Genomic DNA, 14,028 nt, shown 5'->3' with positions numbered 1-14,028 from the left:
ATGCTATAGATTAAAGTCACAGCAAGACTATTTGATTGCCTAAGATGGGGGTCACAAACGCAGTTTAAGCAAAGAAATTGGTCAAAAATGAAAATGAAAGAGGTGGCTCAGTGGCTGGGCCAGTTGGCATTTCTGTGTGGAGTTTGCATGTTCTCCCCGTGTTGGCGTAGTTTTTTTCCGGGAGCTCCCCCACAGTCTAAAGACAGACACTATAGATGAATTGGGTAAGCTAAATTGGCTGTAGTGTGTGTGTGTGTGTGTGTGTGTGTGTGTGTGTGTGTGTGTGTGTGTGTGTGTGTGTGTGTGTGTGTGTGTGTGTGTGTGTGTGTGTGAGAGAATTAGTGTCTATGGGTGTTTCCCAGTACTGGGTTTCAGCTAAAAGGGCATCCGCTGTGTAAAACATATGCTGGATAAGTTGGCGGTTCATTCTGCTGTGCTGCCCTCTGATAAATCAGAGACCAAACCAAAGGGAAAAAAATGAATGCAAATAAAAGGGTTGATGAAACCTGAAGTTATGAGTTATTGATTCATTAAGTCAAAATGAGAATGAAAAAAAAACATTGAATTTAGTTTCAATACTTATTAACTTATTCTTTATTTATTAAATACTTAATCATTTATTAACTATATAATAACATTTTTATCCACTTCAAATGTTGACTATATATCTTTAAAAAATACTCTGTATATACAGTTGAAGTCAGAATTATTAGCCCCTCTTTGAATGTTTTCTTCCTCTTCAAATATTTCCCAAATTATGTTTAACAGAGCAAAGAAATTTTCACAGTATGTCTGATAATATTTTTTCTTCTGGTAAAAGTCTTATTTGTTTTATTTCGGCTAGAATAAAAGCCATTTTAAATAAAAAAAAAAACATTTTTAGGTCAATATTATTTGCCCCTTTAAGCTATTTTTTCCCCCGATAGTCTACAGAAGAAACCATCGTTATACAATAACTTGTCTAATTACCCTAACCTGCCTAGTTAACCTAATTAACCTAGTTAAGCCTTTAAATCTCACTTTAAGCTGTATAGAAGTGTCTTGAAAAATATCTAGTCAAATATTATTTACTGTCATCATGGCAAAGATAAAATAAATCAGTAATTATGAATGAGTTATTAAAACTATTAAGTTTAGAAATGTGTTGAAAACATCTCTCTGTTAAACAGAAATTGGAAAAAAAAATAAACAGGGGGGGCTAATAATTTAGTGGCTACTAATTCTGACTTCAACAAGCCCCCCCAAAAAAATAAAATAAAATAAAAAATTCTGACTTCAACTGTATATAAATGTATTTATTTATTTTTTTAGAAATAATATTATTATTATTATTTTGTTGTTGTTTTGTCAGAGGTTAATGTAAATTACTTAATTTATAACTTGATAGATTTCACATTTTCCAGAGTCATGCAGTTCTACTAAAAATATCAGAAAAAGTAGGGATGCACCAAATTTTTGGCTGCTGAAAATTATCGGCCAAAAATAGAATTTTAAAGTTTTTGGGCCTAAAAAAACTGCCAGAAATATAGAATAAACGCTGGTAAAATGACACCTCTCAAGTTAGAAGTTGTTTTTTTATATAATTTTTTTTATTATTATTGTAGGGGGTTTTCGACTTTAATTTGGATAGTACAGTATAGCGAAGGTTACAGACAGGAAAGTATTGGGAGCTGGGAATGGAACTCGGGTCGCCGTGAGCACCGTGGTGCTATATGTTGGCACACTTAACCACTAGTCTATCGGTGCTTTCAAATCAGTGTAATTTAAGTTATTGAGTTACATTTAAAAATATTTATTGAAAAGTATTTAATAAAACAATGAATAAATATTACAAAGCATTTTCATGTTCACATTCAATTTTCAACCAAGTGCATCCAGAATCTTCAGAATTTTCATCTCAGTCCATCCCTATTTATAAGCAGAATAGGCTTCATTTATTTCTTATAATTCATCAGTCCACCATCAATTACTCATGCACAATATGCATTTTAAAGGGACTAAGCCAAAAAGAAAATGAATGAATGAATAAAATGCATCTTAAACTAAATTTAGTAATATTTAACTCTGCTGATCTTTGCACGAGTTCCTCCAGCCACTGATCTCCAAAAGCGAGCATGTGCGGTTGATTTGGCGCAGTAATCAGACGAGAGAAGGCTGATCCTCAGACTCATTAAAGAGCTGCAGTGTTTGTGCATTGGCCGTTTCATCAGAGAGTAACTGTACAGGCCATGATGTGAGCCGCTGGATCATGAGCAGCTGCTTCTCATCCTGATTCTGCCACAGGAGATTAGCATCCAACCGTGACATTGACACACACAAACCCGCTCCAGATATTACAGTATCAGAGCTCTGCGAATCACTCGCAACTGAACGTAAGCCTCTGATGTGTGCGTTAGTATCTGCTGAGGAAATAAACTTCAGGGTTTGTGAACGGCAGTCACTTTTTGGGGTGGCGTTGCATAAATTGTCATTATTCGTAAAGTCACTTTTAAAACCGTGAATGATTACATCGCGATTACTGTAGCCTTGTTTTTGGCTTATAAATTTAAATGGGAATACAAATGCGAATTATTTAGCTTGTTAGCTGTTGGGAAAAATATTAGGCGCACCTCCGTTGGACTACGGCTAAGAAACTTAATAGCCTGATTAGCTCTTGAAAAATCCAACTTGATTGACATTAACTTTTTTGATCACCAGCCACTATGGCTAGCAGTTTTCCAACATTACTAGCCACTCGCCATTTTCACTAGCCACAATTTTGTAGTTGGAAAAATATATTTTAAATGCATAAATTTTACATTGAAATGCTAAAATGACTTAATTTGATTATGTCTAATGCCTCCTCATTCATTTCTCTTTTTTCGTGTGTTATGATTATGAGCTTGCTCAATGTGCGTGAGCTAATGGATTACGGTTTCATAGTCAAAAATAAATTAATGATTATTTCTTAGCCACAAATTTTAAGTAATGTGTCAAAACAAGTAAAATGTAGCTGATTACATGTACTTTTTATTCAACATAACAAAAAAAAAACTTGACATTTTAAAAAGTATTATTGTCTTGTATTTAAAGGTGTCAGATCACCAGTTAACTACACATAAATGTGGAGATAATCTCCTATTAAAGCAATGTTATTGTTAAAAATGAAAATGAAACCATATTAACAGAAATAACTTTTCGGAAAAGAAAGCAAGTGTAAAATGTACCGTGTGTGGTAATGAAAGAATGATCACGCACACACGGTTAATGTTAGACCCATTAATAATCTGTTCAAAGAATGGTTAAAGCGAAAGCAGCAATCGCTGCTGCTTACAAAAAGACATCTGGAGCTCTTCAAAGCAGCAGGACTGCTTGATGCTCGAGCATCACATTTGTCCAGTGTATTTCAAAGAGAGCCAATCACACCAGTTGTGTTTCCAGGTACGGTTGCTTCACACAAGGAAACAGGAGCGTGCGCACATTTAAACTGTCAAGTAATCATTCTCATTAGGTATTCTCCTGCTTTCTTTTACTCGCGCAAACTCAATTATTTTTGTCAGTCGTGCTGTTTCTCGATTCTAAAATCACATTTGCACACATATTGGGCCATCCTTATGGTTGAACCAAGAAAACTACAATTTAAAAATTATTTTCAACCAGCCAAAGTGGCTAGTGGGAGTGTTTGTCTAACCCGCTACAGCTGTCTTTGCACTTCAGCCATTTACTGCTTTGGCTGCAGTACACACAAGACTAAATAATTGTCTTAAGTTTATAGAAAACCACAATAAAAAAACTACAAGAAATGAATTTTAAAATGTCAAAATGGGAATACAGATGTTAATTATTTAGCTTGTTAGCTATTGCTAAAAATGTTAGTCGCACATCCATTGGACTACGGCTATGAAACTTAATTGCATGGTTAGCTCGTAAAAGACTCACACGTGACGTGATGAAATCACACGTGACATGAGCTGACATTAAGCTGTTACCACAGAGAGGGCGGGCGCGCGCCCTACTCAATGATAGATGCGCGCGCGTTTACTTTAGTGAACAGAACCTGCATAGGCTGTGTGAATAACGGGTAATAAAGTTGTAAATAACATTCAGTTTGTGGCACAGAGCGATCGTTTGGGAGCCGTGTGGAAAGTATGAACAGCACTTAGCAGTGAAAATGAAACTGAAAGCACGCACATCATTTTAAATAATCATATTGCATTTTAGAGTTATGATTGCGACAAGTATTTCATATTTTTCTTTCATAGTGAACACTGAGTGTTGTGCATGAAAATAAATGTTTACTGTGTCATTATACCTACTCTAGGCTATATAATCTAAGAGGGAATCTGATAATGACAAATGTCTGATTTTACCAGTGAATAAATGGTCTAATAATGTTGTCAATGACTGATTGCAAGCATATGTCTCAAACATTAGAATTCAACATTAGAATTATAAATAGTTGTATTATGATGTCATCACTTTACTGTGCATTAATGACCAGGACAAATTTAAAGTCTGTTTAAGTCCTCTATTCAAAGTCTATACAAAATTGAGCATGTTAACCAACAGTAGACCTACACATCATATTATTATAGTTGTTTTATAATATGTTTGAGAATAATAGTAATAGCCGACTCATATTAACCTTTATTTTACATCAACAGAATCGTGAAAAAATCGTGATCTTTTATATATATATATATATGTGTATATATGTGTGTGTGTGTGTGTGTATAGATGATGTCTGTGTGATGATTTCACTCCATATTAGCAGTGGGACAAAATATCGATATGCAGATTTATTGCGATATTTCCGGTCAAGATACATTATCGATACTCTTGTGCCAAGTGTCTATATTTATTTAAATGTACAAAATTATATCTGGGAGGTGATCACACCTTATTAGGGGTATATATATATATATATATATATATATATATATATATATATATATATATATATATATATATATATATATTTGGGGTATAGATAAATATATTAGTGGTATATACATACATGTATATACATACATACATACATATTATGTGAAATAAATCCAGGTGTTCAAAAATATTTCAGTATTTAACCGTATGTAAAAATTGTATGTATGTGTGCGTGTTATAAATATTCATGTTAATAGATTTGCTACAGTATATATGCACAAAATTTTAAAGATGGTCAAATAGCCATTGGCCAGTAAATTTTATTATTATTATTATTATATTTGCATTTAAATAAATATCTGTAATTTAAATTGTGTATATTATACAAATATAAACAAAAATATAATTATATGTTTGCTTGTGCTTGTGTTTGTGTGTGTGTTTTAAGAGCTGTTAGTGCGCAAGAACGGTTCATGAACTACTTACTGCTAATACTGCTGTCATATTATTTTATCATTTATTATTTAGTCTTTTATGTTTATTGAGGACAGAATCATAAAGAGTGAACAGATAATGGAACAGTTCACCCAAAAATTAAAAAAAATTATATTTGGAAAATATCTTGCAATATAATTTTAAAATATGCTACAAAACAGTCGCCAGAGACATCCACAGTATTTTTTTCCTACTACGGAAGTTAATAGCTGCTGGTTTTGAAAATATCTACTTTTTTTATTCAACAGAAAAATAATTAGTATCTAAAATAAAACAAGACAGAAGTTTAGTTTTTGGGTGAACTGTCCCTTTCAAAACATTATGAAGCAGCTAATGAGGATGAAGTATGCTGTCAGTAATAATGACCTTACTTTGTCCATACTGGCTGTACTGATAGTGTCCGCTGTGCTCCAGGCTGTAGAAAGAGGCTGAGCTGTAGGACTGTGGATTGGACAGGTTAGAGAGAGCAGGTAAACTGGACAGAGACTCCATTCGCTGAGAACAGGAGCTGCTGATCGAACCGCTCGAATCCAGAGAATACTCCGCTTGAGTCGGATGAGATGCTCCTGATGGGGTTATTAGTCCCATCACCTACACAGAAAACACCACAGTTATCATATATCATTATGTTTTTTGATATACGGAGATAATGTCAGTCGTTTTCATTTTATTTTATTTTATTTTATTTTATTTTATTTTTTATTTTATTTTATTTTATTTTATTTTATTTTATTTTATTTTATTTTATTCCTGCATATTTTTCCCTGTGCAATGTCAGTCAGTGAGGGATTTGAAATGTTTTTTATTTTATTTTGTTTTATGTTATATCATTGTCTTCCTGCTTATTTTTCCCTGTGTAATGTCAGTCAGTGGGGATTTATTTCTTTATATTTCATTTCATTTTTTATTTTATTTTATTTTATTTTATTTTATTTTATTTTATTTTATTTTATTTTATTTTATTTTATTTTATTTTATTTTATTTTATTTTATTGTGTTCCTGCATATTTTTCCCTGTGCAATGTTAGTCAGTGGGGAATTTATTTATTTTTATTTAATGTATTTTTTATTTATTTTATTTTATTTTATTTATTTATTATTATTATTATTTATTTTATTTATTTTTTTATTTTATTTTATTGTTTTCCTGCATATTTTTTCTGTGTAATGTCAATCAGTGGGGGATTATTTATTTTTATTTTATGTATTTTTTTATTATTTTATTTTATTTTATTTTTTATTTTATTTTATTTTATTTTATTTTATTTTATTTTATTTTATTTTATTTTATTTTATTTTATTTTATTTTATTTTATTTTATTGTTTTCCTGCATATTTTTCCCTGTGCAATGTTAGTCAGTGGGGGATTTATTTATTTTTATTTAATTTACTTTTAATTTATTTTATTTTATTGTTTTTTTCTGTGTAATGTCAATCAGTGGGGGATTATTTATTTTTATTTTATGTATTTTTTTATTATTTTATTTTATTTCAATGTTTTCCTGCATATTTTCCCTGTGCAATGTCAGTCAGTGGGGGATTTATTTATTTTTTCAGGCGATATTTATATATTTATTTAAGCTATCCCTATCTTATACCTTAGTTTCCAACATGTTTCCAAAGACCAGTATCATTCATAATCTCTCAGGTTACAGAAAGGGATTTTTTTGAAAAAACTGTGTGTTGTGCCTTTAGCTGCGATTGTGTTGTTTAAAACACACACCCAATGCACGCAGATGCATATCTGTTTAGATCTCACTGACCTGCAATTGATCAGGCTAAAAATAATTGAATTTTGGGATTGTTTAATCTGATTCTAGGTCTAGAACAGAGCCTAAGGGCAGCACTGTGTGTGTAGGACTTTGTGTGTGTGTGTGAGCATTAAGGTGTGTGTATTCATTACTATTTTAACCCAGAAAACACTGTGCCGCGTTTCAGGAATGTTGCATGTTCGCTCTGGGGAATAAAAGTTCCTGAAGCTTAATTGAATCTACCAGCAGAATTATGGCCAAAATAAACACATACTCCAGTTGCTGCACCAAATAAGCACCTTTACATAGAAACAGAGAGAGGAGAATGCATGTCTCCCAGGCTACAGGATCCTATTACATCAGTGGATACAGGCAAACACACACAGACACTTGGTCACGCACATGGTCTCGCTTAAACCCTTTCCCACAGCCGAGCACAGAGAGACGGGTTTACCAAGCTCTTTCTACAGACGTTTTAGTAGATTTAAAGGATATCTTGATTATATGAGTTTTACTTTTTTATTTAACTTTAGTTTATGTGATGTTAAAAGTTCAGTGTAAAATAAAATATTTTCTTTTACAGAATTTAATTTAAAGTCACAATATGTATGATTTTTTAATTAGAATATCCAAAAAGGGTCAAATCTGCAGGAATTAAATTATTGAATTTAATTAAACTAAATTATATATAAATAGTAATAAAGGAATAATATCAATGTCCTCAAAATGAAAAAAAGGAAAGTAATTATGAATACAATAATGAATGTTATGATCACCAGCAGTGTTGCACATGAAGACTACCATGAAGACCCATCATGTACTTCACCCACACACCAGTTCCTGATTCCTCCTAATTACACACAAAAGGAAGGATGCTTTAGTGCCTGCAATACTCCCTGTCCTAATGCTCACTGGTTTTAGGGCTTGAGCCCCCAAGATGTCTTTCTTCCCCCGATTGGCAGTCGCCAGATCCTCCCGAATTCCCCGAAAAAATAATTAGCCCACTCCATAAACTAAAAAATGTATACTGCTGGATCCAAAAATGGCCTGCTGTTCTGTTTGTGTGTAATCAGGGGGAATCAGGAACCGGTGTGTGAGTGAAGTGCATGATGGGTTTTGTATTGCAGTTGAATGTGAGTGTTCTCCAGCAGTCTGCAAGAGCAACACTGCTGGTGATCATAATAATAAATCAGTGAAATTAAATATTCATTCATTTTCTTTTTCAGCTTAGTCCCTTTAGTAATCTGGGGTCGCCACAGACGAATAAACTGCCAACTTATCCAGCATATGTTTTACGCAGGGGATGCCCTTCCAGCTGCAACCCATCACTGGGAAACATCCACACACACTCATTCACACACATACACTATGGTCAATTTAGCCTACCCGATTCACCTATACTACATGTCTTAAGACTTGTGGGGGAAACCGGAGTACCCGGAGGAAACCCACACGAACAAGGGGAGAACATGCAAACTCCACACAGAAACGTCAACTGACCTAGCCGAGGCTCGAACCAGCGACCTTCTTGATGTGAGGCGATCATGCTACCCACTCCGCCACTGTGCAGCAATGAAATGAAATATTTTCTTTTAAGAATTTGATATTAAAGACACAATATGTATAATTTTTTTTAATTAAAATATAAAAAAACTACAGGGTAAAATAGCCAGGAATTAAATTATTAAATAAAATTTAATTACATTTAATTTAGTTAAAATAATAATAATAAAGGAATATTATTAATGTCCTCAAAATGAAAAAAAGGAAAGTAATTATGAATCCAACAATAATGAATGTTATGATTACCAGCAGTGTCGAACTTGCAGTCTGCTGGAGAACACTCACATTCAACTGCACTACAAATCCCATCATGCACTTCACTCTCACGCCAGTTCCTGATGCCCCCTGATTACACAAAGGGAAGGACTGCTTTGATGCCTGCGATACTCCCGTTCCTAATGCCCACTGGTTTCAGGGCTTGTGCACCCAAGATGGCTTTCTGTCCTGTTTCTGTTCTGATTCCTTCTCCTGAGTTTCTTGAATCGCCATTACCTGAGCTACACGAATGGCCACTGTCGACACCCAAATCCCCTAAATGTCAACCGCCAGATCCTTCCGAATCATTCATTCATTCATTTTCATTTTGGCTTAGTCCCTCTATTAATCAGGGGTCACCACAGTGGATTGAACCACCACCCATACACTCTCATTCACACACATACACTACGGGCAATTCAGCTTACTCAATTCACCTATAGCGCATGTCTTTGGACTTGTGGGGGAAACCTAGAGGATCTCATGCAAACTCCACACAGAAATGCCAACTGAACTGAGGCTCAAACCAGCGACCTTCTTGTTGTGAGGCGACAGCGCTACCCACAGGGCCACTGCTCCACCCCTCTTCCTGAGTCACCCCCAAAAATAATTAGGCCACTCCATAAACTAAAAAATAAATACTTCTGGATCCATAAATAGTCTACTGTTCTGTTTGTGTGTAATCATGGGGGAATCAGGAACTGGTGTGTGAGTGAAATGCATGATGGGATTGTAGTGCAGTTAAATGTGAGTGTTCTCCAGCAGTCTGCAAGAGCAACACTGCTGGTGATCATAACAATGAATGAGTGAAATTAAATATTTTCTTTTAAAGAATTTGATATTAAAGACACAACATGTATTTTTTTTGTCAAAATATCCAAAAAAAACACTACAGACTAAAATATGCAGAAATAAATATAATAAAAAAGGGAATATTATCAATGTCCTCAAAATTAAAAAGGAAAGTAATTCTGAATACAAAATTGAATGAATGAAATGAAATATTTTCTTTTACAGAATTTGATTTCAAAGACGCGATATGTACAATTTATTTTTGTTAAAATATCCAAAACCCCCTACAGGGTAAAATATGCAGGAATAAAATAAAATAAGGAATATTACCAATGTCCTCAAAATAAAAAAGTAAGTTATTCTAAATACAACAATGCATTCATGAATGAATGAAAATCACAGAATTTGATTTTAAAGCCACAATATGCATGATTTTTTACAATTAAAATATCCAAAAAACACTACAAAACTATGCAGGAATTAGATTTCATTTTAATTTAATTTGTAGTATAAATACATTACAATTAATTTATTTTGATGTATAAATACATTACAATCCACCCAATAAACACAGTTTGCCTGCAGATTGCTCACCCCTTTGACACAAAAAAATACGTTTGCAGTATGTTATAGAATCGATTTAAACTAGATTTGACAATGGTGGTGATCACACACATTGCAAATATGGGTGCTTGCTATTGTATGTAGTTGATAAATTGCTTGGAATGATGACACATTAAATACAAAGCTGAATTTTCAACATCTTAACTCCAGTTTTCAGTGATGCATGATCATTCAGATATCATGACAAAATAAATTTGATGAATCAAAAGTACTTTGAATGCTTAGACTGCCAAAACTTAAGCATTTATTTGAGGTATACAGTCGAAATTATTACCCTCCCAAGTACATTTTATTCCATAATTTCTGTTTAACAGAAAGATTTCAACACATTTCTAAACATAGTTTTAATAACTCATTTCTTATAACTCATTTATTTTACCTTAGTCATACATATTTTACTAGATAGTTTTCAAGACAGTCGTACTCAGCTTAAAGTGATATTTAAAGGCCAAACGAGGTTAATTAGGCAAGTTAGGGTAATTAGGCAAGTTATTGTATAACGATGGTTTGTTCTTTAGACTATCAAAAACAAATATTGCTCAAGAGGGCTAATAATATTAACCTTAAACTGGTTTAAAAAATTAAAACTGCTTTTATTTTAGCTGAAATAAGTGAAGTTTCATAAACTAATTTCGAGAGGAGCACGTGATATGATTGAGCACGTCTGGCCACTCATCTGTAATCAGTAATAATCCAATCAGAGTGATCCTAGTCTACTATAAATGGATCATTTTCTTCCTACTGTTTCTATCTTCGTTTGGAAGAATCCCCCCTTCCACCCCATCTCCTCCTTTCCCCCCCTTTTCTAAAGGGGGAGCTCTCGAGACCTACCTGATCTCGGATCTCCTGATATGCTTATCGACCGGGCGGGAGCCCTGGGCTCAAATATCTCCGAGCTCAGGGTTCTCTCCCGGGACAGCATGCCAAACCTGCTTTATACGCCAAGCATATCTAAGTGGGAACTCTTGAAAACCAATAAGATTTTCTCCTGAAGAAAAAATATTATAAGAAATACTGTAAAAATTGCTTGCTCTGATAAACATCATTTGGGAAAAGTCTTAAAAAGAAAAAGAAGTTTAATTATTCTAACTTCTACTGTACATGCTAGAGCACATATTAAAACATCCATCTCAATTTTACACTAGGATGCTTTGAATCTTAACACCATTTTTCACTTTTTCCACTGAATGATGACAGAGAGTGTGTGATACTGTACTACAGTCACTCCACACCCCATCCACATCCATCAGTCCTGTAATTCACAGCCGTCTGTCAGTGTTTTTGACAAACTCCCCTGTTGAGGCTTCGCTGAGCTGCTTTTCCAGATGAGAAACATGTGGAGGTCAGTCCTCTTATACTGTTGCTGTGTGTTCTGGGCTTTTGCTTTTGCACGGTCCCGTGAAAAAACGAAAGATAATCGAGTGAAAAATGGCCTGTGGATGACCTGAGATGGTGGAATTTATCTGCTTAATGCGTTGTCTTGAAGTGTGTAATAGTTTCAGCAGAAGCCAGAAGAGTCCATTAAACTGACACTCAACTTTATCTGAACAGGTGGGATCAAAACTTCAGTGAGAGTCACTTTCAACTGCATATTTAGAACATTTAACACTTAGCTTCATGTGCGTGCGTGTGTGTGTGTGTGTGTGATAAGTATACAGTTGACGTCAGAATTATTAGCCCCCCTTTTAATTTTTTTTCTTTTTAAAATTTTTCCCAAATAATGTTTAACAGAGCAAGGAAATTTTCACAGTATGTCTGATAATATTTTTTTCTTCTGGAGAAAGTCTTATTTGTTATTTTGGCTAGAATAAAAGCAGTTTTTAATTTTTTATGAATCATTTTAAGGTAAATTTTTTTTTTTTTTTTTAAGGCTAATTTTTTTTCTAATGTCTACAGAACAAACCATCGTTATACAATAAATTGCCTAATTACCCTAACCTGCCTAGTTAGCCTAATTAGCCTAATTAAGCCTTTAAATGTCACTTTAAGCTGTATAGAAGTGTCTTGAAAAATATCTAGTCAAATATTATTTACTGTCATCATGGCAAAGATAAAATAAATCAGTTATTAGAGATGAGTTATTAAAACTATTGTTTAGAAATGTGTTGAAAACATCTAAACAGAAATTGGGGAAAAAAATAAACGGGGACTAATAATTCAGGGGGGCTAATAATTTTTTTTATTCATTTTTATTCTAAGTATGTTTTTGGGAGGACTTATAAATCCATGATAAGTGTGTTGCTTAATACAAAGTGTTGGACAAGTTGAGCGAACAATTTTTTTATTTTATAATATAATTATTTTTTAGGGTTTTTACCTTTATAGACAGGACAGTGGAGATTAACAGACAGGAAAGTATGGGAAGCAGAGAGAGGCGAAGGATCGGCAAAGGACCTCGAGCCGGGAATCGAACTCGGGTCGCCGCGAGCACCTGGGTGCTATATGTCGACGCACTAACCACTAGGCTATTGGCGCCGACAAGCGAACTATTTTAAAATTAATATTATTTTTTATAGTAAACAACACCCGGCCAATGATGCAATACTTTTAGTCAGTTTACTGTACAGAGTTGGTCATTACTTGAAGCAAAGTCCCTTTAAGGCAAGTCATTTCACTCGACGGCCATCTTTGAAACGCCTCTCGGCCGGTATGCACTGGCATTCTGTTTGAATGGGGAAATATCAAATTCTCTAAAATTGCTTGCCAAGCTTACGATTCAAGTTCATATTTGGAACCACCAATAAAATTAAACAACAACTGTCTCTTTAGTTTAATTTCTAAACGTTTGAATCACACAAAACTACAGAAACTCGCGTCTGGTTCGAGCCCCTCCACCGGAGACTCGTCAGTTTATAGCGACTGCTGATTAGATCCTGTACTAGAAGGCGGAGCTTCATTGACCATATTGACTGTTACACTTTTCCCTACTCAAAACTATGACAGTAACATGTCTTGTATATGCTATAGTCTTTGCTTAAAGTCATGGCCCTCTAGTAAAAAATACTTGTAACCTCCTTATAACTAGTGCTATAGGAATTAATCTAGCAATATAGCAGACATAACACTTCAAATAATTAATTAATTAAATGATGTTAATTACCTGAGATGACAGTCCGTTGTTGAGGGCGTTGTTAGTGTGAGTGTTATGAGGCCCAAAGGCATCTGAATATCCTGTGTAACCATGGCGACTGGAGAGGCAGTAGGAAGCCCCGCCCTCTGGCCCCACCCCTCCGGAGCTCTGATGGCTGGAGTGCGGCAGCGGCTGAGGTCTGTGAACTGTTCCTGAATCTGATAACAAACGCAGTCGGTTACATTAGTGCCCGCCCACTTTTTGAGCTCAATAATTATAGAAGTATTTATTTTCCCTTTCAATTATTTCACATAGGGAGTTTCGGAAAGTTTTGAAGCATGAGGTGAGGTTTAGGAGGTGAATCACAAAATTACGAGCATCTGGACATTAATTAAAAAGACAAAGAAGGCTTAAATGAGACAATTGTGCATTGCAAATAATTAAATTTAGATTTAAAGAGAGGTGTAAAATAAGTCTCTGATGTCCCTAGAGTATGTGTGAAGTTAATAAAACAAATAAAACATAACACTTTGAAACTGACTCTTTTAGGCTATTATCCTTACTGTGCCATTTTGGTGACTGTCGCTTTAAATTAAAATGAGATTGTGCTCTTTT

General features: G+C 34.1%; 1 protein-coding gene across 1 annotated transcript in view; it reads right to left on the bottom strand.

Annotated features, from left to right (window-relative positions):
• The window catches only part of pax3b (paired box 3b), a 50,399-nt gene that overhangs the window by 767 nt on the left and 35,604 nt on the right, over positions 1–14,028 (bottom strand). Inside the window, exons 7-8 of the mRNA XM_056473953.1 lie at positions 13,444–13,631; positions 5,730–5,949 (exon numbers count right to left, since the gene is read on the bottom strand). Of these exons, the coding sequence (XP_056329928.1) occupies positions 5,730–5,949; positions 13,444–13,631 (408 nt within the window). The remainder of the gene's footprint in view (positions 1–5,729; positions 5,950–13,443; positions 13,632–14,028) is intronic.

Source organism: Danio aesculapii, chromosome 15 (assembly GCF_903798145.1).
Source record: "Danio aesculapii chromosome 15, fDanAes4.1, whole genome shotgun sequence".
In the NCBI taxonomy this organism is placed as follows: Eukaryota; Metazoa; Chordata; class Actinopteri; order Cypriniformes; family Danionidae; genus Danio; species Danio aesculapii.
This window is presented reverse-complemented; position numbering and strand designations above follow the sequence as displayed.